This window comes from Staurois parvus, unplaced genomic scaffold, assembly GCF_062004578.1.
Source record: "Staurois parvus isolate SC_StPar_1 unplaced genomic scaffold, SC_StPar_1.0 ptg000579l, whole genome shotgun sequence".
NCBI lineage: Eukaryota > Metazoa > Chordata > Amphibia > Anura > Ranidae > Staurois > Staurois parvus.
In genome coordinates this window covers 2,488,564-2,513,453 of record NW_028318375.1, presented here as the reverse complement: position 1 = coordinate 2,513,453, position 24,890 = coordinate 2,488,564, and the positions used below count along the sequence as shown (strand labels likewise).

General features: G+C 42.4%; 1 protein-coding gene across 1 annotated transcript in view; it reads right to left on the bottom strand.

The window, feature by feature from the left end:
- Positions 1-24,890, bottom strand: part of DAZL (deleted in azoospermia like) — a gene marked incomplete at its 3' end in the record, with an annotated part of 120,628 nt that overhangs the window by 29,508 nt on the left and 66,230 nt on the right. Inside the window, exons 6-7 of the mRNA XM_089692213.1 lie at positions 12,399-12,500; positions 8,330-8,421 (exon numbers count right to left, since the gene is read on the bottom strand). Of these exons, the coding sequence (XP_089548339.1) occupies positions 8,330-8,421; positions 12,399-12,500 (194 nt within the window). The remainder of the gene's footprint in view (positions 1-8,329; positions 8,422-12,398; positions 12,501-24,890) is intronic.

Genomic DNA, 24,890 nt, shown 5'->3' with positions numbered 1-24,890 from the left:
GGCGAGAGAGCAACACCCTGTTACTTTTGAGAAGGTTAGTCACTTGGCAAGGGACCTCAAAGACATTGCAGTCATTGATGCTACTACATCAATCCTCAATGAAACCCTGCTTACACAGAGATTGGCCAGGTATGGAATATGCATACTTACGTTGGTCCTAACTAGACCAATGTAAAAAACAAAAAACAAAAAAACCACCAAAAAACATACCTGGAATTCTGCTTCAGGGCTCGTTTACACCATTCGTGCAGAAAAACTGGTGGAAACTGACACACAGATTTCACTTGCAGAGATCTCTCATGTTTTCATGCATGCTTCAATGAGTTTATACATGTTGCAGAGTCCTGCGCAGTAAAAAATCTGCAAGTGATACTAGTGTTGTGGTGTGAACATGACACAGAACAAATGATTTTATGGTGCTCTTGCAGAATGCGTGCAGGAAAACGGACAACATGGTGTGAATGAGCCCTAAACCACTTGAAATATAGAAGGTTATACACCCTTCATGACCAGTCCATTTTTTGCTATTCATCACTGTGCTACTTTAGCTAGCAATTGCTCGGTCATGCAGCACTACTCAAATGTAATTTATATAATTTGCTTCACAAAAAGCTTTCTTTTGGTGGTATTTTATCACCACATAGTTTATTTTTGCTATACAAGCAAAAAATACAGATAATTAGTTAATTTGCAAACAAATCTTTCTTCATACATTTAGGACAAAATGTATTCTGCTGCATTTCTTTGGTAAAAACCCAAATCAGCGTACATTTAGTCTGAGTGCTATGGTACATATATTTGATTCTCAGTCCTGATGTACTAACAGCCTATCTTCTCATTTCTTGAGGCCCTAAATTGCCAGGGCAGCACAAATATCCCCCAATTGACCCCTTGTTGGAAAATGCACAGTCCAAGGTATTTAGAAAGAGGCATGGTGAGTGTTTTGAAGTTGTTTTTAGGTCTTTAAATCTAAATAAAAAAAATCCCCCCCCCCCCCCCCAACACTTTTTTCCCCTCTTACATACTGCCACCAGTGCAGTACAGCATCATATGACTGGTGTGGTGGTGATCAGGGATACTGACTGGTGACAGTATGTAAAAAAAAAAAAAAATTTTTTTTAAACTCTCTCTTTACATATTTTCACAGTAGTTCATTGCCACTATAGTGATACTGTACTACACTGGGAGGTGATCAGGGGTTTGTTTTCACATCAACTGCTTGTAGCAGTGAAGATCACCGCTATAAGCAATCCTTTTAACAGTCATGATTGACTTTTGGGTGAATCAATCCGATATGCACGAAGCAGAGGCTCACCTGGGTCTCTCTTCTCATTGGCTGAGACACAGCAGAGAGACCCACTGGCTCCCACTGCGGTCAATCATAGCCAGTGAGGAGGGACAGGGGGAAGTAAGCCACAGTTTGGCAGAGACCACACACAAGTGCTCCCATAGCAAGCAGCCTGCAATGGTGAGAAAGGGATTTTATGGTAACAAATTCCATCTTCTCTTACGTTCACTGACTGACACAGTCGCCTCTTTATATCACTAAACAGGGACGTCTCCAAGCAGTGCCATAATGAAGGGTGGGCAAGCCAACAAATGGAGAGAGACCCCAAGGCAACATGCCAATACTCTGAACCACCCCAAAAGGTGCCCAAGAATCCTTAACAGCTGCTAACAAAATGTGCAGCCAAAACTAGCAGCAGAAGATGCCAACACAACCACTTAGAAGTTGGGCAACATGCATACAGATGACCAGGTTGCTACTAGCAAACTAGGGGAGAAAACCTGACAGACGCCCAGGAGGCGCTAACTATCCTTGGGAGTGCACCATATTAGGAAAGGGAGGATCCCACCCCCTAATGGCATATGTCTGAACAATCGCCTGGCAAAACCAATGGGAAACGCCAGAGGAGGCCACCATCCGTGAAAACAGAATCAGATCTCTGGAAAGCAGCAGTAACAGAAAGGTACACAACTTGCGCAAACCACTTCCAGGAAGCACAGAGCCACTTCCTTAAAATGCAAAGGCTGAGGACACAGAAGGAAGAATATACTCATGCAAATGAAAAACAGCATTCAACAGAAAGGAAGGGGGAAGGTCGGCACACCACCATATCCAGGGTAAAATCAAAGATGGCTTACTGACCAAAGCTGTCAACTCCCAACACCCTCTGAGCAGAGTAATAGCAGGTTCAGGTTGGAACATGAGCCCTTGAGATAGGACCATTTTAAGAGGCAGTCATACGGGAAAGGCTGCCATCAACCGCACCACGGATGGTGCAGCTCGTGCGGAGCCACTAGGCGGACTGATCCTTTTGGACCCATCTTGCGTAATAAATGAGGAAGCAGTCTGAGGGACGGAAAGGTGTAGATAAGATTGGACCCATCCTACGGCATCCTTAAAGTCCACAAGAGGATCCAAAGATTTTGCTACAAACCTTGGAACCTCTCGGTTGTAGCGGAATGACAGGAGATCCACTTCCAGTGTCCCCCATGAAGGCAGAGCTGGTGGAACACCTGAGGGCAGGGACTAGTTATGATCCCGTGACTGACAGCGGAGATCATCTGCTTGCCAGATTTCGAACCCCGGAATATGTACGCCGGACAGAGCTGGAACGAACCTCACCGCCAGCTCAGGACGCAAGACGCCTCCAGCATCCCTGCTGTACTGCTCTTGTCCCCCTGAATCACATATGCCACTGTGGTGGCATTGTCTGACAGGATCCCAATCGGCAGACCCTGTAGGCAATCCGTCCAATGTGTCAGCGACAACCTGACCGTCCGAAGCTCCAGGACGTTGACGGCTAGTTAAGTTTCCGCCAGAATCCAGTGACTCAGTCCGATCCCAGGACTCTGCCCCAGCAAAACGAGCTGGCATCCGTCGCAACAACACACCATCGAAGGTGAAGGACTCTCCGTTCCGTAGGACTGGAGACCGAGCACCAGAGAAGAAGACCCTCCTTAACCGCTCCAGATGAATTTGAATGTCCAAAGAAGAAGACAACCTGTTTCATTGGGGTAGGATATTTGTTTGCAGCGTTCTCATATGGAACGGGACACACAAATGCTTCAAAAAGGTAGCCACCACTAGGCCCAAGATCTGCAGACAGAACGCAAGGAGGACCACTGAAGGACAAAAGATGTTGGCCTGACGACTGGGGTCTCTGGAGTATGTCCAACAGGGGGAATGCCTGGCCTGCTCCGAATTGCGATGCAACCCCAGACACTCCAGGCGCTTTTATGGAATCAACACCAAATTCCTGAGGGTCATGATCCATCTGAAGTTCTGTAGAGAACGCATGGCGGTGTCCATGCTACCCATCAAGGGAGAACAAGACTGCACGTGGAAGCCAGTCATCCAGAAGACCATTCCCAGCGAGTCCTTGTGGTTTTAGCACGGCCAGGATCAGTGCCAAGCCCTTGGTAACAACCCAGGGAGCAGGACCAGACCAAAGTCAGCGCCACTAATGCAGGCCATACATGGTTCGAATTCCGAACGATTTTTCATCCGAAAATCGAAACGTTGTTTGTTCTGTAATCCGATGATTTGTTCTGTGCCACCAATGATTTAGAAAATCTGTAGTTTTTCATGAATTTTCCAGCATGCCCGATAAAATGAGGAGGAACCACGAAAACTGGCCGAAGCCATTGCCTAACAGAGCGAAAATCGGCCAATTATTCTTAGGTCTGATTTTCGTCCAAAAATCGTTCGGAATTCGAACCATGTATGGCCTGCATAAATGAGAATACGCATCTCCAAGAGAAAAGTAGCAAATTCTGGTGTCCCTCGCAAATGGGAATGTAAGTAAGCACGCTTGAGGTTTATGGAAGCCAGAGAATGCCCTTGGTGAAGGACATCCACCACCGAGTGAATAGATTTATAACTTGTGGACTCACACCAATGTAGTCAGAGCCGTGGGATCCAGGATAGGGAATGAAATAAAGACCTTGGGACTCTCCGACTTGGAACCGGAACAACCCTCCTTGAAGGAGCATGTCCTGCAAAGCCCCCAAGCAAGAACTGCAAAATAAAGGTAAAACACCTACTAGGTGGAAAGAAAATATGTTCTGTAGTCTGAGAAAATAATTTCATGGACCCACTTTTCAGACTAGGGAGATCCACGGCCCAGAAACCAGTGAAGGCAACCCCCAACCAGGGAGAAAGTGGGGGCGGACCTACACGCTGAAGTGGACATATCTACAGGCTTGGACGACGTGTGGAGCCATGCGTGCTCGTCATCGCCATGGGAGTCTTGAAGGGATAGCAACTCTTGTGAAAGAACCCAGGGGAAGAAAAAACCGCTGCTGCGCTCCCAATGCAGTTCCTTACTCTTAATGGCCTCAGGGAGGGAGAGACTCTTGCCCCACATGGATCTTGACAATGTTGACCAGCAAAATGAAAACTCTGGAGAGAAGTAGATCTGCATCACAGGAAAATTCACAAACGTACTGTATTCCTGGGCCAACTGGTCCACCAGGTTCCAAGCACCGAGGGCATTTCCCTTAGGGAGACCTGCCGTAAAACGAGGCCCTCTTCCCAGTGCCGGGGACACAAGAACTGTGGCCAACACCAGCCGCAGTGCTGTGTAGGTGAAAGGCAACCCAGTTCGAATTAAAGCCACCACCCATGCTCTACCAGGACCTTGGGAGGAAAGGAAACCTCCCCCAGGAACATGAGTGCTATGGATCGACTGGAGGTGTGGAATCCACCACAGGAGGAGCGACACGCCGTTACAGAAAGGCCTCTGCAAAGCGATCATGTACCGAAATATGCCTAGTAGCTCCAAAAGGAGCACATTAACATATCTCTAGGCAAGCAGAGACAAAAGCTGACTCGTAGTTCCAAAGGGACCAGCCCAAGCAGCAGTCCCAGAGGGCCGCCAACAGGAATGCATGCAGTAGGACCCGGAGTGGGATGGCAACAAGCGACTACTCCTGCAGGGAACGGCGACAGGTGAGGCCTCCTCCTCCCTGCGTTAAACGGCCATAGCCCCACTCAGGCACCAAGTTTCCCACCAGTGCAGACTGTAGACCTTGCGATCTGCTGTGGAAGGGGGTGTCCGCCTACGCCACAGGGGGAGCCCACCCGCTTGTGTTTTTTTGGGGTAAAAAAGGAACCCCCTGTAGCTGTCAACCCTGTAGGGACCGGCCACCCCAGCGAGTACCTGCGCCCACACCATGACCCAAGATGGAAGGAGGGGGTATCTTTACCAATCCAACTGGAGCGTGCGGGGAAGGCTCGTATCACAGATCCTCCTCTCTACTGAAGTGGGGGGACATTTAACTTGCTGACCATCCCGGTCTAGGATGGGGAATAGTCGTGACCAACCGAGCGTGGAGCTAGTGGTCTGCGCTCTATCGCTGGTCAGACTGGGGTGACCACTGGATCTAGATTATCCAGACCGTCGCCCAGCCCAAAAGATTTCCGAAGGAAAAAAAAAAAAAAAAAAAAAAAATCTACAGGACCACAAGTTCCAGCATAAAAAGTAACTTCCTTACTCCTGAAGACACTAGGCAGAAATGCTAGAGACCTATAGCAGAGAGGAAGTTTTATGCCCAGAGAGGACTGCCTGCCCAAGGTGGTGCCAAGTTTTTTTCTGCCTAGTGTTCTACTCCTGTAGGTGGGGCTATAAAGCCTGTTTGGTCATGGATAAAGAAGAAGAGGATGTGTCCGCCAGTGAACATAAGAGAAAAATGTTTTCACATAAATAGCTGACCACTGTAAGCATCCCTTTCAGTATTAAATGGTTTGTCTCAGCCACTTTTACTGAACAGCTTGCCCTGAAGAAAGTTTAAAAATAAGACTTACTGGCCAGATCACTTAAATATAGCCATCACATTTGAAATGGTAAACTCCAATGTATTAAGTTATTGCTTTTGGGCTGGGTTTAGATATGCTTTAAAAGCGGAAGTTTAGGCTACACTGAAGTCAGGATAAAACCAATCCTTACCTGCCCCCCCCCCCCCCTCCAAGTTACATACGGTTTGTAAAACAGGTGTGTAATACATTTTCTTGAATTTGTTTGGTCCAGTCACATGATGAAGAAGAAGTGGCTCTCCTGCATCAGCAGGCGGCTACAGCAGGTTAAAGAAGGGCGTGTCTATAATGGAAGGGACATCCCAGTACTGGCAATTAGGCCCCAAGCACTCCTTGATACAGCCGGACTGCCTGCTTTCAGTGACCAGATTGAAATAAATTCAAGAAAAAAAAAAAAAGGTACACGTCTCTTTTTCAAATGGTATACAGCATACAGTTTTTAATTATATCTAGCCTAAATTTCCACTTTAAGCCCATAACTGTCAAGCAGCTTCAATGGGAAAATAAGCTTCTTTAAATGACAGAGTGTAGGGATTAGTACTGGCAGAAGGCAGTGTTTAAAGTAACAGACATATGGAGGTGCCATTTTCTAGTCCTCTAGAAAGTGCTAGCTGCCTAGCTTTCAGTCTCAGACTTGGATAAGGCATACTGTAAAGATGTGTTGGATACTCATTCTCATATCTATACTTGTTCCAGGTCAAAAATTCAAACCTTTGACGCTAATCCACCAATTAGATAGCCAGGGAACTAGCCTCGTCAGAGGAAAGGTTAGTAATGGCAACTCCCCCCACACAAAGTTTTCTCATGACAGGGTCATATTAATTTTGGTTTGGGAAGAAGTCCCTATAAACAGTCTGGGCCAGCCTAGGATCCAAGGGAGCTCCACAGGAGTGATTAAAAGACATTCTTTCATATTTTTTGTTTCCATTATTACCTTTTGATGTATCTGACTTTAGTACTTGACTGATGTTTGGTCATGCGCAATATTAATCATTTGTCATAGTGAAATATGTACTGGAACTCTGATCATTGTTGCGGTTTACCCTTTTTATCTGTGGGTTACACCACAGGGACTTCTTGGTCCCACAAATATATGCAATGTTTGTTTCCTCAATCTTTCAGTACAATGCCAAAGCTACCTATGTTCACACTTGAATTGTCCTGAGAACTCAATCTCTCATCTTTTTGTACTTTTGGTTTGTAAGTTTGGTCTTTTCAATAAAAACAAGATTGGAATATAAAAGACATTATATGTGCACTTCAAGACTTTCACTACTATAGAAACAGTTTAGACCCCTGGTGCCCAACCTGTGGCCCTTTGGTATACAATGTGTGGCCCTTAGCAGTATGTACTGGAAACATTAATTATGGTATTAGCATTGATCTCTAATAGCCTAATGTAACATGTTCCCAAGTTTTATATTGTCTTCTGCAGCATAACCCCAGCCAAAATGCAGCACGTCCATACTCTCTGACCCTCATTTCCTTTATTAGGTCTGCAGTCTGACAGTCCTCTCAAGCACTACATATAGTGAACATTATCTGTGGCTTTGATGATGTCAGGGGCCAGATTTAAGCCCCCTTTAGCTCATAAATTGAAAACCACTGGTTTAGACTCCGATTCACTTTAAAAGGTTGTTTTACACCCTTACATATACCTAGCGAAGTGACTGGGCTCAGGTGATACACAGATGAAACAAATCCTCCTACATAAGTTGTACCAGTTTTGCAGTCCTCTGTTCTCTACAGTTGTTTGAAGTGCAGAACTTATACAGCTTGTCTTCAAAAGACTTCAGAAAGCAGGTGGTGGGGAGCTGAAGATAGCTCTCAAATCTCTTGAGTGTGATTGGAGGGAAGGGACATACCCTTTCATACAACATACAGGAACAGAGCTGAGGCTGTCAATCAAAGGCTGTGTGCTGGAGCTCCCTCCCTTGATACCTTTTTACATCTGTTCGTAACCTGTCTATAAAAACTAATCAGCTTACTTCCCTGCCCCTCGTAAACTCCACTCCTCAAATTCTGGCCTTCTGTGTGTCCCCCTACTCACCTACACTCAATGGGAGACAGAGCCTTCTGCTATGCTCCAAAACTCTGGAATTAATTTTCAAAGAACAAAGTCAACTCATTCAAATCAAATTTGAAAACTTTTTTCTTTAGACAAGCTTTTACGGAATTGTTTCTTTTTTCCTTTGTTTTATCCTGTGTGTTTGTGTTTTCTTTGTAAACCACTTTGAGAACCTACTTTTAAACTGCTTTGAGAACCTACCTTTAAAGGCACTATATAAAATAAAAGTTATTATAAAAGGGCTGGGGATTATGGATGGTAAAAACAGATGGCTTGGCAGCAGTTTTACCAACCCCCAACCCAAATGCTAACAAACCCTGACAGGGCTGTACGCATGCCACAGCTCACCTAATGCTTTGCAGAAGCACAGAAAACCACTTGCCTTTATTTCTGCACAATTTTCTAATTTTAATGTCAATTGAAATAGGTTTAGTACTTACCCCTTGGAAACACCAGCACGATCAGTAATTATTTTCACCTCTTTTACTGCACCAAACTTTGAAAAAAAGTCTTTAATTTCAAGCTGATCAATCTAAAGAAAAAAAAATGTTCCAAAACACACACGGGTAAACAGGGGTATACTATCCTGGCAATGAAATGTACAGTATACTCACATGTTGTGACACAACTGAACATAGATGAGGCCAAATTATAGCCTGCTCATCACTAAAGAGATCACACTGCCTTTGCACATTACCTTTCTATGAGTCTATTTTCGCGGTGTACAGCTACTGCCCCAAAAGTGAAAATTACTAAAAATGGTCCCTACTACACCTTAAAGTGTTACTAAACCCAGGACCTGCATTCACTATATCTGGTATCCCACAGTACACACAACATGGAAGTGCAATCATTTTAGTAAATATAAACTGCTAAATACTTTTTCTCATCAACAGAGCAGTTTTGTGACTTCAGTAGAACACCGGTTAAAGGTTGTAGTTTTCTTTCTGCTCTAGTAGGATGTGAAACCCCCTGACCCTGTGCTGATCACATGCACTCTCCAAAGAAAAAAAAAAAAAAAAAACCCTTCACTAGCAATACACACCAAACTGAGTATGTGTATGTGACTATCGGTTCAATTTGTATCAGGTGGTCATTTCAACGAGGGGCAGAGAAGAAAGGATCAGCCTTTTTACACAATGCAGAGGATTAACCCCTTAGGTTCCACAGTGAGTATAACGAGCATGCTTTACTGCATATACAGACTGATTTTACGGTTGTGGGTTTAGTAACATTTTAAAGGCTTACAGAAGGATTGAAACACATTCTGATCACCACTGTGCACGTACCATTATGCATGGAGGCTAGAAAAAAAAAAAAAAAAAAGATTTTTGTACAAAATATTCTGGTGAAAGTTGACAAATGTCAGAACACAGAGGTTGGAGTCCAGAAATCAGGGTAGGAAGAGTTGACAATGCTCTATAACTCTAGGTTACCACCTTGCACCCAAGCATCAGGAATGCAATACTTCCAAAGTAGAGCACACATTTATGATGAGGAAGGCTTTTTTGGCTTTGACTTAAAGTGGTAACTCACATTTAAAGAAAAAATGTAAAGGTGAACTCTGTACACCTTCCCTGCTTTACTTACCTCCGGCAATGCTGAGCTGTTGGTGCCCATGAAGCTGGTCCAGGGATTTGAAATCTCTGCTCCTCTGTGCAGCTCTTCCGGGATGGACCAGAGCAATTCACTGCGCAGGCACTGACCAATCAGAATTTGGTCTGTCCCGGAAGCTATACACAAAGTGAGGATTTCAACCCCCTCTGTGGGCACTGACAGCTCAACATTGTCAGAGGTAAGTACAATGGGGACGGGAGGAGGGGTGGGGTGTACCGTGCTCATTTTATATTTTTTCTGTATAGCTGAACACTTTAAAAAGAAGTACAACCAAAGCTCGTTTGGCTGCAATTCTCCTGTGGATCACAGGAATGTAGTTCGTTCTCCACTCCTGTGAACCATTTTCAGCCAACAGTGGGCTGAAGGCAGCTGACCTCACTCAAGTCCAGGCTGGAGAAAGATAGCAACCATATTGTCGGGATCCACCCAGGAGCCTGGACCTGACACCTGGTTCCGATTCTAAGGGAGCTGCCGAGAGCCTGAGCCAGCAGCTCCCCCCACCGCACAACTGGGCGCTCCAGCGATAGCTGGAGAGTGGGGGCAGAGCAGACAGCAGTGAATGACAGTCACTGCACTCTGCTCAGAGCAGCAGGAAGGACTGCACAATCAGCGGTGTCTGAACGTTCAGTTCTCAACCTTAGAGCAGGAGGGGAAAGGGGTAGCATCAGAACGTTGCTGCATTCACGCAAGTATATTTTTTTTAATCAAACACACTTCTCTTTTATGATTACCACACGCTACACAATCTTATTGAACAATTGCCTTTAGATCCAAGTATGTAGCGCAAGGACCTCCCTGACTAGATACAAATTGGATATTTTGGGTAGGTCTTCATAGCGCACATGTGGTGCAATTACTTAACATATGTGCAGGACCTACATGTGTGCTTGCATTTTTGTGTGAGCATGACGGGAAGGTTAATTTTAAAAAAATGGACGTTCTTCCTTCTCTGTGGGCAGCAGCTCAAATGCTTGTAGTGGTGCAATGGCGCTTCCAAGACCTGTAAAAGTGATCAGGTGGCTATAGAGCCACTTGAATCACTTACCTGAAAGCTGGTCGCCACCTCTAAAAAAAAAAAAAAAAAAAAAAAAAAAAAAAAATATGACTGACAAATCTGATGAATACAAAAGTGTGTAAGAACCATTCCTTGGGATTGATAGGTTGCAGACTCAGAAGTAACATGCAAATTTCCACTTATGGAATGTGGATCCATTAGGAGAGGAAACAGTGTTACTAAACCCACAACAGTAAAATTAGTCTGCATATGTAGTAAAGCATGTTTGTTATACTCACTGTGGAACCTAAAGGGTAATCCTCTGCATTGTGTAAAAAGGTCATTTGATCCTGACTTCTCTGCTCCTCTTGTTCAAATGTCCACATCTCCTGACTGAACTGTAGCCAGTCTGCACATGCTCAGTTTAGTGTGTATTGCTAGAGGTTTCCCCCCCCCCGTGGGAGAGTGGATGTGATCAGCACAGGGCCACTCAGCACTGCCCAGACTGCCCAGAGGGTCAGGAGGTTTGCATCCTCCTAGAGCAGAAAGAAGACTCTTCCTACAAGCTTTAACCAGTGTTCTGCTGAACACTGATAGAAGTAGCAAGACTGCTCTAACTGCTGATGAGAAAAAATAATTGCACTTCCTTGTTCTGTGTACTGTGGGAGACCAGATATAGTGAATGCAGGGTCCTGGGTTTAAGAACACTAAGTTCTGCCATGCAGAAGATATGTTCTACCTTTGCACTGCAGTTAGGCTACATGTGCCAGCTTGGTGATTTATGTAAGCAATCATGCAGCATTGTCAGATTGGATCCTCACCAGCTGACCCTTTAGCAGCTGGGTCCAATTTAGGAGAGCCTGCTGTATTACATTATAAATCAGCAGACCAGTTTGGATTCTTTCTACCAACAACCATGTAATGATATTGAATCGAGAACTGCTCCCCAACTGGAGAGGCTTGGTTCTTTGGCAAGGTTCTTCCAATTAAGGAGCAGAAAGGATCAGCCCTCTGATTCCATCAGTAAATGAAGCCACCACAGCAGAAAGTTTATAAAATCTTGCCAACATATTGCATGAAATGAAAAAAAACAAAAAAACTGGTGTCTCTGCAATCATTAAATAGTTGAAGAAAAAAGGTACTTCAGCTATTTTGACACCCAAGAGCCAGCAAAAGCTCAGTATACAATACCCCTCAACACTTCTAATAATCACTCTGTTTTCAATCTCAGTATCTGGTATGCAGAGCTTGGTGAGGCAATTGCAGCGAATATCCAGATCTTGGGATAGGACACAACCAAAGCAGTGCAACCTAGGAACACATTTTCCAAATCTGAGGTTTGATATTTCACAGTGGAGCAGAATAACCACTGCAGTGAATATCTGGGGATCTGGTATGATCCTGCATTAAAATTTCAGCTGCTGAAGTCAATTCCTAGCATACAGGGGTACGAAGGAAAGCTTTGCAATTCTGGATTACTTCTATGGCTGGCGGCTGCAAGGCATAGAAACAATGGTTAAATACTATACCACTACAATACAGGCACAATAACCTGTACACTTTAAAAATAAACCCCAGAAATTGTGATTTCTTTCAGGGTTAATTGTGGGCAAGGGCAATGTTTGGCCAGCCCTTGCATATAGGAGGTCCAACAAGAGGTAAAGCAGAGTCCTAGCTAGTGGCCATACCCTTGCATTTGCTGACAAGCTCAGTTTAGTTTACAGTCTTGAGAAGTTAGGGCAGCTCTGCTGGGTTCAGAGCTTCCAAGCTGGGGATTTTTCTATCAAGAACTGCTGGCAGTGTACTATATTCCATCATGCAATTTCTGCCATTAGCAAAATGCAGTTTCACAAAACAATATTTGAGCAAAGCAGAATCACAAAACAAGTTACACTCACCCGGATATCAATGCCCCCAACAAAAACTGTATTGGGCATAACTTTTCCCTCAGGGAGCACATAACCAGATGGCTGATCCTCCACAGGACTTCCTGTATCTGACTACACAAGACAAATGATTTCAATGTAAAAAGCATAGTGCATACATACTGCATACAATTAGGTGGATATAAAAATGGCAACTTTAGTTTTACAACACAATGCCTAGGAAAAGTGCCAACATGTATCCCTCAGATTTTGTATGATTACCCAGAATTTATTTTTTTTTGGTCTGCAAAACCAAACCGGAAGTTCCTGGTTACTCACACATGATTTTGCAGAGGCTCCCCGTTCCCTTTTTTACTTTACATTATCTGCAAGTGATATTACATCACACATAGAATACACAAAGCACAATCACAAAATGAAACATCTACAAGAGAAATCTGAATCACCATTCTGAAGGTCAGAAGTAGAAATTTCTTTAATCATTCAAAACAGAAACCCATTAGAAGCAAAAAGTTTAATGCTGAACTCTAGGCGCAAAGAAGGAATTTTGACTTGCCTGTAAATTCCATATCCTTAGAGCACACTACAGGTCAAAGGCAATTTATTCATAAGCCATGGGCTACAGGCTTGTACCTTCTGTTGCTTGGACACTGGCAAGCTTTTGAAGACATGACCCCCTTTATAATCCTAATCACTCAGTTTTGTAACAGTGCATAGTAAACCACAGGGAAGTGCAAATTGTACAACTGGAGATACATTTCCAGGTGCTGAGCAGGTATGAGATTTTTTACATTTAGTCATGCTGCAGACAAGTGGTCCTGAAGAAGCTCATATGACTGAGCAAAACATGTTGATGTCATGACTCCCTGCCCAGCGTCACCACGTCCCAGTACACTGAGCACACCAAACTTTTCACGGGCTATAAGTGGGCAATAAATGGTGTGGCACAACTCTGCATACAGCTAACAGAAAGTGACCATCCATTGGTCGATGCAATGACAGCAGACCACTATCAGTGAGAGGAGCTTCAAAGGCCAGGAACGGCATCTTACATCCCAGGAAGGGTAACATCACTGGGCTCAGCAGCAGTGCATCTGGCACATTAAAGGCAGGAGTGACCAACGGCATGAGCCAGATGTCAATTTAAAGCCATGGTCACTATCGCTGCCTAATGAAATATGGACACAGTTATACCTGCTGAAAGCTATTAAAAAGGAGAGGCTATATACTTCTAAGCTGCATATGTGTGAACAGGATAAAATCCTGAGCTAATCCGGTCCTGAACCTGATGTAAACCTGACATGAACCGTTGAACTACTTTATCAATTAGCTGTGAAACCTGAGCTTCAATCTGCACCACACATGTGTGAATCAGCTCTCATTGTGGGTCAGCTTGGTTGCTCCACATGCTGTAATGGTCTGGCCACTGGGGATACAGCAATGGACTTTAGCAGCTTTGGCTAAATACAACAGGTCATGTCATCCTCCAGAGGCAGGAATGCCTTCCCTCCACTGCCAGAAACAAGCATCGGAGCTCCCATCCATCCACCAATCAATAACCACCTTGTATTTCTGACATTGAATACTAGGCAAGCTCAGATTGGCTGAGGTCAAGACATCAGCCTAGTATTCACTGAAATACAATTCAGGTTTTCTGAAGAGACAGAAGTGCAAATACTTGTTTCTGGCAGCAGTGAAAGTAGTTCCTGCCTCTCCAAAAGATAACACGCCTGACTGTAGGTAACCAATGCTACAACAGTCTACTGCCATATCCCCAGCAATCAGTTATAGCATGTTGAGCATTGATTGAGCCAAGATGACCCACTGCCTTAAGTGCAAATCTTCCTGGGTTGCAGCTTTAAAATGTTTTGTTACAAACTGGAGTGCTGTGGCTCCTGCTTATTACACCAGACAAGTACATACCCAATTCCAAAAAAATTGGGACACTGTTTAAAATACACATAAAAACAGAATGCAATGATTTGCAAATCTCAAACCCATATATATTCACAATAGAAAACATATCAAACGGAGAAAAGTACCATTTTAAGAAAAGACTAATATTTTGAAACCGATGCCAACACGTCTCAAAAAAGTTGACAGAGCCATGTTTACAATAGTGTAAGCGATCGGCTTTCATGTAAAAGCAATCCTAGTGGCTAATTAGCTGCAGGATTGCTTTTACAAGTAGCGGGAGATGATGTTCCCCCTCCCCCGCTGCCTTCCACAGCCTTCACGGGCAGTCTCGTGCCATCGGGGGAACCTGAGAATGCAACCGGTGTTTCTGCCAGCTGACCATAGAGCTGATTGGAGACCAGAGTGGTGCCATCATCTCTATAGTCTAAGAATTTGGAAGCTACAAGCATTTCATCACTTAAGTTTCGCAGGATATAAACAGCGCCATTTGTAAATTGGGAAAGCATCTGATCACACTGATTTTGGTTTGATTAGATAAGGTAAGGGCAGAGGAGATATCCAGAGTCTGATAGACCCCCGATTTCTCAAAAAAGAATATGACATTGTCCATTGAAGTTATAGGGGATATTTGCATTCCCTGTTGTAGGATTAAAAGTGATAAAAAAATAAAAATGAAAAAAAAGGTACAATGTAAATAATAAAAAAAACCATCAAATTTAAAAATCGCCCCTCCCATGCGCGCACAAGCCTTGACCCTGTACCGGTATGTAAACAGCGGTTGCACTGCCCTTGATCTGAACGTCAGATCAAGGGCAGTAATTCTAAAGTAAATCTCCTCTGTATATCTAAAATGGCAGCTTTTAAAGCGTTGCCTATGGATATTAAAAATGTATGCAGTTTGTCGCCATTGCACGGGGCACGCGCAGTTTTAAAGCATGTCATTTTGGCATCTATTTACTCGGCATCACATCTTTCATACTTTACCAAATAATTGGCCAATATATTGTGTTTTTGTGCATTAAAAGTAAAAAAAAAAAAAAAAAGTGTATTTTGTTTTTAAATTTGCTTTTGAAAATTTGCTGCGCGAGTACTATGTGCCATAAAAATTTAAGCACCCACCATTTTATTCACTAAGGTGTTTGCTTTAAAAAAATATATAATGTTTGGGGTTTAAATTAATTTCCTAGCAAAAAATACAGATTTTTTTCATGTGAACAAAAAGTGTCAGAAAAGGCTTGGTCTTCAGTTGGTTAGAAGAGTGAGTGATATGTAGCATAAACTTCTAATGCTGGGCATAGAAAGCCCCCACCCCCCAAAAACGACCCCTTTTTGGAAAGTAGACACCCCAAACTATTTGCCGAGAGGCATGTTGAATCAATAGAATCATTTTTTTTACCACAAGTTTTTGGAAAATGACAAATATATATATATATATATTTTTTTTTACGCAAAATTGTCACTTAAATGATTTACTGCTCACACATGCCATGGGTATATGTGGAATTACTCATTTAATTTACCAGATTGCTTTTGCGATTCCACACGCTTTCTTGCTGTCACTGATGCTTGTTAACTTTCTCAGTTGACAGAATCAGTATTCACGTCTTCCCATAACAGGGATTGACATATGATTACATCTATGGCAAAATGGCGCCCGCGGAGTCGCGCATGCACACTCCGTGGACTTCAACAAAATGGCAGCACCGATGTGCGCACGTGCGATTGCCGCACTAGCCTATATATTGAACGGAGGTCGTTATGCTACTGTTGGCCTCCCCTCTGATGATGTGCCAGAGCACGAAAGGCCTAAGGAGGAGCCAACAGAGCGTGACGTCAATGCCGCCTGGAGCCACGAGGAGGCCCGGCGGCCATCTTAACTAAGGGGTCAATACTACTCACTATTCATATTGTGATTTTGAGTGTTATACTACCGTTTTACCTTTTATTCTGAATAAAAATCTTCTAAGTACTATACCATGGCACCTGTTTTATTTTCAGGATACCCTATTTATGCACACCCACTCCGCCTACGTAAGTGACCCTGGTGGATATTGTTTACATGCGCATTATTTATGCGCGTCCGGTGAGTGCGCATTTTTAACTTCTGTTCCTGTCACAAGCTTGTCTCGTTATTCTGCTATAACAAGTGGATCACCTGTCATTTCTTATTTTATGGACTATTTACATATGCTTTATTTTCTGAGGACAATTCATGATTTATGGTTATTTAGTGCCGCACTTTATTATACATTTTGGATTTTTTGAGGTTTGCTGTGATCACCTTGAGTGCATTGGCTGTTGACTCAAGAGCGCTCACTTTTATTTATATATGTGGAATTACTCCCCAAAATACATTCTGCTACTTCTCCCGAGTATGGGGGTACCACATGTGAGAGACGTTTTTGGCAGTCTAGCCAAATACAGGACCCCAAAATCCAATAAGCACCTTCAGGCTTTTAAAAGGACTTTATTTCCTCATTACACTTCCAGACTACCTATCATAGTTTCGGAGGCCCTGAAATCCCATGATAGCACCTAACCCCCAAATGACACCTTTTTGGAAAGTAGACACCCCAAGGAATTTGATAAAAAGCATGGTAAAGTATTTTGCAAATCTCATTTGTTGCCACAAGTTTTTGGCAAACTTGTGGCAACAACAAACATTTTTCTATTCTTTTTTTATATTTCAAAACCTTGTGAGAAAAAATGAGATCTGCAAAATACTCACCATGCCTCTTTTTAAATTCCTTGGGGTGTCTACTTTCCAGAAAGGGGTCATTTGGGAGGGGGGGTTGGTGCTATCCTGGCATGTCAGGGCCTTCAAAACTGTGATAGGTAGTGAGGAAGTGTAATGAGGAAGTTATGCACCTTCAGGCTTTCAAAGTGGTCATTGGATTTCAGGCTCCTGTATGTGGCTAGGCTCCCAAAAAGTCTCACACACGTGGTATCCCCATATTCTGTAGAAGTAGCAGAATGTATTTTGGGGTGTAATTCCACATATACCCATGGCTTGTGCGAGAAATAAATCATTTCAATTACAAATTCGTGTAAAAAAAAAAAAATTGTTTTTGTCATTGTCCAGAAACTTGTGGAAAAAAAAATAAATCTTCCATGGACTCAATATGCCTCTCAGCAGATAGCTTAGGACAGTGGTGGGCAACCTTTTTTTTCAACTGAGCCAAATCTCGCCAAAACCACGATTGAAATTTATTTTGAGAGCCACATTTTTAAAACTGAAAATACATCCCCCATATAGTAATTCATCCCCCCTATAGTAATTCATCCCCCCTATAGTAATTCATCCCCCCTATAGTAATTCATCCCCCCTATAGTAATTCATCCCCCATATAGTAATTCATCCCCCATATAGTAATTCATCCCCCATATAGTAATTCATCCCCCATATAGTAATTCATACCCCCATATAGTAATTCATCCCCCCCCTATAGTAATTCATTCCCCATATTAAGTCCCCAAGTCCCCCCTGTGTCAATTCACTTACCTTTGCTCCGCGCGTTCTTCTCGCTGTGTTCCTGCGCCGTTCTGGTCTTCAGGGCGGACTGTGAGAGGAGAGGAGTTCGTCACGCTGCCCCGCCTACATCCTGGCTGCTCCGCCTACATCCTGACAGCTGCAGAGTCCTGACTTTTGGGGCGGCCGCCCAAGAGGAGGGAGGGGGGCGGGCGCCCGAGAGGAGGGAGGGGGGCGGGCGCCCGAGAGGAGGGAGGGGAGCGGGCGCACAGCACACAGAAGAGCTGCATTTAAGTTTGTAAAGAGCCGCATGTGGCTCGCGAGCCACGGCTTGCCGACCACTGGCTTAGGGTATCTACTTTCTGAAAATTTATGACGAAATTTTAGTTTTTTTGGATATTTTTTATGACCGAAATGAGAAAATTTTTTTTCAAACTTTTTTCTTTAAAACTTTTCTGGTTATAGCACCAAAAATAAAAAGTGCACAGGTGATCAAATAGAAAAGCTCTATTTGTGTGAAAAAAAGTACATAAATTTCATTTATGTACCGTATTGCATGACCGCACAATTGTCCGTTAAACTAGCGCAGCGCTGTATAGCAAAAAAATGGCGTAAATTGCAGTATCTATACCATAGTTTGTAGACGCTATAACTTTCACACAAAGCAATCAATATACACTTACTGGGATTTTTTTTTACCAAAAACATGTAGCAGAATACATTTTGGCCTAAATTTATAACTGAGTTTCCTATATTTTTTTTATAGCTTAAAGTAAAAAATATCGTTTATCTTTAAAATTTGTTTTTCTTTATAGCGTGAAAAATAAAAAGCGCACAGGTGATCAAATACCACCGAAAGGAAGCTCTATTTGTGTGAAAAAAAGGACAAATTTCGTTTGGGTGCAGCATTGCATGACCGCGCAATTATCAGTTGAATTAGTGCAGTGCCGAGTAGCAAAAAGAGGCCTGGTCAAGAAGCGGGGTAAATCCTCAGGAGGGCAAGTAGTTAAGCAACTGGACTCTTGTAAGAATAAGCCATGCTGTTGTCATAGATGCACTGTGCGGTTTAGCATTGTCCTGCTGAAATAATCAAGCCCTTCACTAAAAAAGTCTCAATGGGTGCATATGCATCTCTAAAACCTGGATATACATTTCAGCATTGATGGTGGCTTTCCAGATGTGTACACTGCCCATTCCATACACAATGCACTCCCCTCTTTAGACCAGAGGACCGGACCCAGCACCCATGGTCGCAAAAAAGAATCAGATTTTGATTTGTCTGACCACAGAAGAGTTTCCCACTTTGCATCAGAGCATTTTAAATTAGTTTGGTCAAGAGAAGGTGGTGGCATTTCTGGATCATGCTCAGATATGGGTTCTTTTCATGATGGAGCTTTACCTTGGAGGCTACAAATTGTGTTAAAAGACAGTATTTTTTGGAAGTATTCCTGAGCCCATACAGTTATGTCCATCACATAATCATGCCTGTATTTAATGCAGTGCAGTCTGAATCCCCATTCACACCTGAGTATTTTGTAGCGCGAAGATCCAAAACGCTCGGGGGGGGGGGGGGGGGGGGGGGAATCATCACTCTATGGAGTTGGTTCACATCTCCACTCCAAGTCGCCTGATGCTCAAAATGGTTTGAGCTACTTCTGTAGATCAAATTGGGCAGATTTGCACATTTTTGTCGTGTTTTTATTCTCATAGAAAAGAATAAAAATGCGCAATTGGCACGTTTTAACACATGTTTTTCTGCTCAAATGAAAAGGTTTAACAAAAAATAGAAACAATTGAGTACTGATGTGATACTTTTTTTATTTGCACTAACATACAATTTTGAGGACAAGCTTTCGGGGTATGTCCCATTCTTCAAGGTCCAGGCAGTACTACACAAAGTTTTAGCAGAATGTTAGAAGAGATGTGGGGGATGAAGAAAAAAAAAAAAAACTGAAAGAAAAAAAACACACAAACGGATGTACACAGCAATGCTTAAAAGACTGGGATTCAACTAGAGATAAGACACAGCAAAAGCAAAGACTGGGGGGGGACAACACACAGAGGGAGTCATAAAACTGTTGGATAATGATTGAGGAATCCCATATGTCCAAATTAAGGCGTTCTCTTGTGTCAAACAGAATGATCATTCTTAGTTCAAAAGTTTTTCTTTCCTGCATGGATTTGAAATTTACTTTAACTAAAATATTGAGGTCTTCCATAGTGTGGTCTGGTTGTGCGAATTGGTGTCCCACAGGTGTGCAAAAGTCATCTTCTTTATGTTCCTTGATGGTATGTCTGTGCACATTCATCCTTGTTTGCAACTTCTGCCCTGTTTCTCCAACATAAGATCCTTTGCTACATTTTCTGCACTGGATAAGGTACACATTACTAGAGGTGCAGCTGTATGATCCGGAGATATTGAAGATCCCTTTTGAGTGTCTGACACTTAACAAAAGTTAAGAACTTTATAGAGAAAATAAGAGATCCCAAAGGAGAATTCATATTTTCAACTAAAGATATAGCTGAAGTGTTTAAAGAATACTAAAATAAATTATATATTAAATCCCTTAGCTCTTCAAATAAAGAGGAAGTAGGAAAAATAGAAAAAAGTTATACTTAAAAATGCAGGATTACCGAAAATAAATGAGGAACAATTAAAACCCATTGAATTAGCAATAACGCAGGAAGAAATAGAATTGGCACTAAAAAGTACTGCAGCTGGGAAAAGTCCAGGACCAGATGGATATACTGTGAGGTATTATAAAAAATATAAGGAACTATTAGTACCCAAACTGAAGATATATATGAATGCATTGGGGGGACAGATGGAAAAAAGGAAGAAATCCCTACAAGCATATGTAGTTCTTATACATAAGGAAGGTAAAGATGTTACTCATTGATCACGTTAAAGACCAATTTCCTTATTAAATACAGATACATAATTATATGCAAACGTTTTGGCAAACAGGTTGAAAGATCTAATGCCGGAATGGATACACATGGATCAAGTGGGCTTTGTTCCAGAGAGAGGGTAGAGATAATGGACTGAGATCTCTGTTTCTCATACAAAAAAGCAGGAAAGAGAAAACCCCTGCAGTGGTACTCTCGACTGATGCTGAAAAGGCATTCGATAAGAGTAGATTGGGGATATATGATGGACATATTGGAAGTATTGGGGATAAGACATAGAATGAGAGAATGGATAAGAAAGCTATATAGTCAACCCTTTGCAGCATTCATGGTTAACAGGGAATTATCAGAGTATTTTGGGATGCCCTCTGTCTCCACTTTTATATGTTTTGTCACTGGAATCTCTATTGGCTACAATAAGGAATATAGATATAAAGAGAATATGGATAGGAGTCACAGAGCATAAGGTGGCAGCGTATGCAGAAATGCTGTTTTATGTGGGAAACCCAAGGATAACATTGCCAAACTTAATGAGATCACTAAAAGAGTATGGGGAGATATCAAATTTAAAAATTAACCCAACAAAAACAGAAATTTTAAACCTAAACCTTCCAGAGAGATAAATAGGTGACAGGAGGAGTTTCCCTTTGTTTGGAGAGAAAAAACTGAAATATTTAGGAATATAATTAACTGTATCCTCTAAGAACTTATATAAACTGAATTATACCCCATTGTTAAATGTGATCAAGAATGCAGAAAAATAGGAGGGGGAACCCTATCAAGTATAGGTCGTATAAATTTGATAAAAATGGTGATCGTTCCAAAATTATATACATTTCAAATGATACCAATTAAACTACCAGAAGTATACTTTAGAACAATTAAAAAAATGTTAAGATTTATTTGGAGGAATAAAAACCGAGAATAAGCCAGGAAATTTAAGTAGAAATAAAGAGAAAGGAGGATTGGGAGTTGCAGATTTAAAAAGATATTATAACTCGGTAATATTGGCGAGAATTTTTGACTGGACATATAATGCAAAGAGGAAAAGCTGGGTTAAAATAGAAAATATACTAAGTAATACTAAATTAAGTGGAGTTGTATGGCTACCTCCACAATACAGAGGATTAGCAGACAGTACAAGTTTGTTCACATTTAATGTTTTGAGTTTGGGATGTTTTAGGGCTCATTCACACTTGACTGTTTTACCACCGCTTGCCAAACGCCCCTATAGCGTTTGGCAAGCGTTGGTCTGGCGTTTGAGTTACCTGACCTTGGTATCAAGAGATCCCCGAACTTTCCTTTTCTTAATAGGTGATTTAACAGTACTGATTGGCATATTCAAGATTTTGGACATCTTTTTACGTCCGTTTCCATCTTTATAAAGTTTCTTTACCTTGTTACGCAGGACTTTTGACAGTTTTCTGATCCCCATGGCTCAGTGTCTAGCCTAGACAGTGCTTCCATGTAAGAGCTAACAAACTCGTTTACTATTTATACACTGACACTAATTGCAATTTAAAAAGCCACAGATGTGGGACATTAACCTCTAATTGGCATTTTAACCCGTGTGTCAGCACCAAGTCCAAACATTCCAGGGTATGTAAACTTTTGATCATGGCCATTTGGGTGATTTCTGTTATGATTTAAAAAGGAGCTAAACAAATATTTGATAATAAATGGCTTCATATGATCATCATCCTTCAATAAAAGCATTTTGTTTGGCAAGATCAGTCATATTTTCAACATCAATGCCATTATTTCACAATTTCTGCCAGGGTATGCAAACATTTAAGCACAACTGTATAGAAAAATGGGAAAGAGAAATAGGGGTAACAATAGATGTGGAAAAACAGAGGAAAATGTATAGAATAATTCCAGAAATATAAATATGCAGGAGGTAGAAATGAACTATAAATGTTTGGCAAGATGGTATATCACACCGAGTGTAGCACATAGATTGAGTGGAGATAATTCACCTTTATGTTGGCGTGGATGTGGAGGTAGAGACAATGTATCACATATGGTGGGAGTGTTCTAAAAAGAGTATTGGGGGAAAATAGTAAGCTTGATTCAAAAATTACAGAGGTTGAGATTCTAGTAGACCCAGAGATTTGCCTTTTCCATAGTACTTAGCTTTCAGTTAATATAAAGAATCTGGTTTATTGTACTTTGTACTATTTGAATGCAGCAAAAGGACTGATACCCAAGTTTTGGAGGCGACAGGAGGTGCCGAAAATAAAAGATTGGGTGGACAGGGTGGATCAAATGTGTAAATTGGAGGAACTTTATCATATGAATGAAGATAAGATGGAGAGTCACCATATAAGATGGAACAAATGGGAGGAATTCAAACAGTTAACCATAGAGGATATGGGGGACTAACAGAATATGGAAATATATTGTGTTCATTTCTGGAGATCTTAGTCCCTATAAAAGAACAGAAAAATGCAGAGTAGAAGGGCTTAAGGGTGGGATTTGGGGGGGGGATGGGTGGTGTATAGGTAGGGGGAGGGGGGGAGAGTTTTGAAGGGATGAAACGATAAACGTTTTGATAATGTGCTAAGGTTTTAATGAGTATATTTGTATAACTTGTTTATCTGAAAAATCAATCAATATTTAATAAAAAAATAGCATTAATAAAAAAAAAAATAAAAGCGGATGGAAAAGCTGAAGCAGAAAAACCTGACAAATGATATTTTTCTCTATTGGCTAATAAACATCCAAAGCAAAAAAAACGGTGTATGAAAACTAGCAAAAATCGTGGGGATTCAGTTTTGAGTTTTGGCCTTGTGCACAGATTTCTACAGATTCTTAGATTTGATACCATGTACCATAGATGAAATATTTAAAGTTTTTGAAATTTTAAGTTGAGAAAACATTCTGAAATTTTGACAATTTTTAGACGCAATCTTCACAGATTGGTAAACCTCTGGCCATCTTTACTACTTAAGAGTCTTATTGTCTGCATAAGGGTTAGTGGAGGTCAGGAGCCGCTGTTTATTATTATAATACAATATTTATAAAGCGCCAACAGTTCGCTCAGCGCTGTACATTACAATGGGAGACAGTACATGCGACAGTACAACAACAATACAATGTGATACACGAGGGCCCTGCTCTTTCAAGCTTACAATCTAGGAGGGAGGGGATAGTGGTACAGAAGGAAATGGCTGTGGGGGATGGAGTGGTAGGAAGAGTGGAGCAGGTCGGCAATTACCAGGGGGTGGGGTAGGCTTCCCTGAAGAGGTGGGTTTTCAGGGTGCGCCTAAAGGAGAGGAGAGTAGGTGATAGTCTGATGGATTGGGGTAGGGAGTTACAGAGGATGGGTGACGCCCTGCAAAAGTCCTGGAGGCGGGCATGGGAGGAGGAGACCAGGGAACTAGAGAGAAGGTGGTCTTGTGAGGAGCGGAGAGTGCGTGTTGGGTGGTACTTGGATATTAGGTCGGTGATGTAGTTTGGGGCAGTATAATGAACAGCTTTGTACGTCAGTGTTAGGATTTTGCATTTGATCCGTTGGGCAATCGGAAGCCAGGGGAGGGATTGGCAGAGGGGGGTGGCGGAAACGGAGAGGTTGGTAAGGTGGAGGAGTCTGGCTGCCATATTCAGGATCGACAAGCAGGGATAGTCTGTGGCGAGGCAGGCCAGTGAGGAGGGAGTTGCAGCAATCGAGTCGTGATGTGATGAGGGCGTGGATGAGCTGCTTAGTGGTTTCCGGGGTTAGGAACATGCGGATTTTGGCGATGTTGTGGAGGTGGAGTCTGCATGAGTTTGTTAGTGATGGGGGGCACAGTCTCTGATGGGGGTGCTGCTTCTGACGGAGTGCGGCTTCGAAAGAGTGCGAAGCAGTTAAACACAGCAATCTAATTATGCCTTCTCTACTTTCACAGGTAAATGCACCTCTCCTACCTCCACTCCTAACTCAAACGCATTGACTCCTGCTGTTTTTCTCCTGGGTAAATGCACCTCTCCTACCTCCACTCCTAACTCAAACGCATTGACTCCTGCTGTTTTTCTCCTGGGTAAATGCACCTCTCCTACCTCCACTCCTAACTCAAACGCATTGACTCCTGCTGTTTTTCTCCTGGGTAAATGCACCTCTCCTACCTCCACTCCTAACTCAAACGCATTGACTCCTGCTGTTTTTCTCCTGGGTAAATGCACCTCTCCTACCTCCACTCCTAACTCAAACGCATTGACTCCTGCTG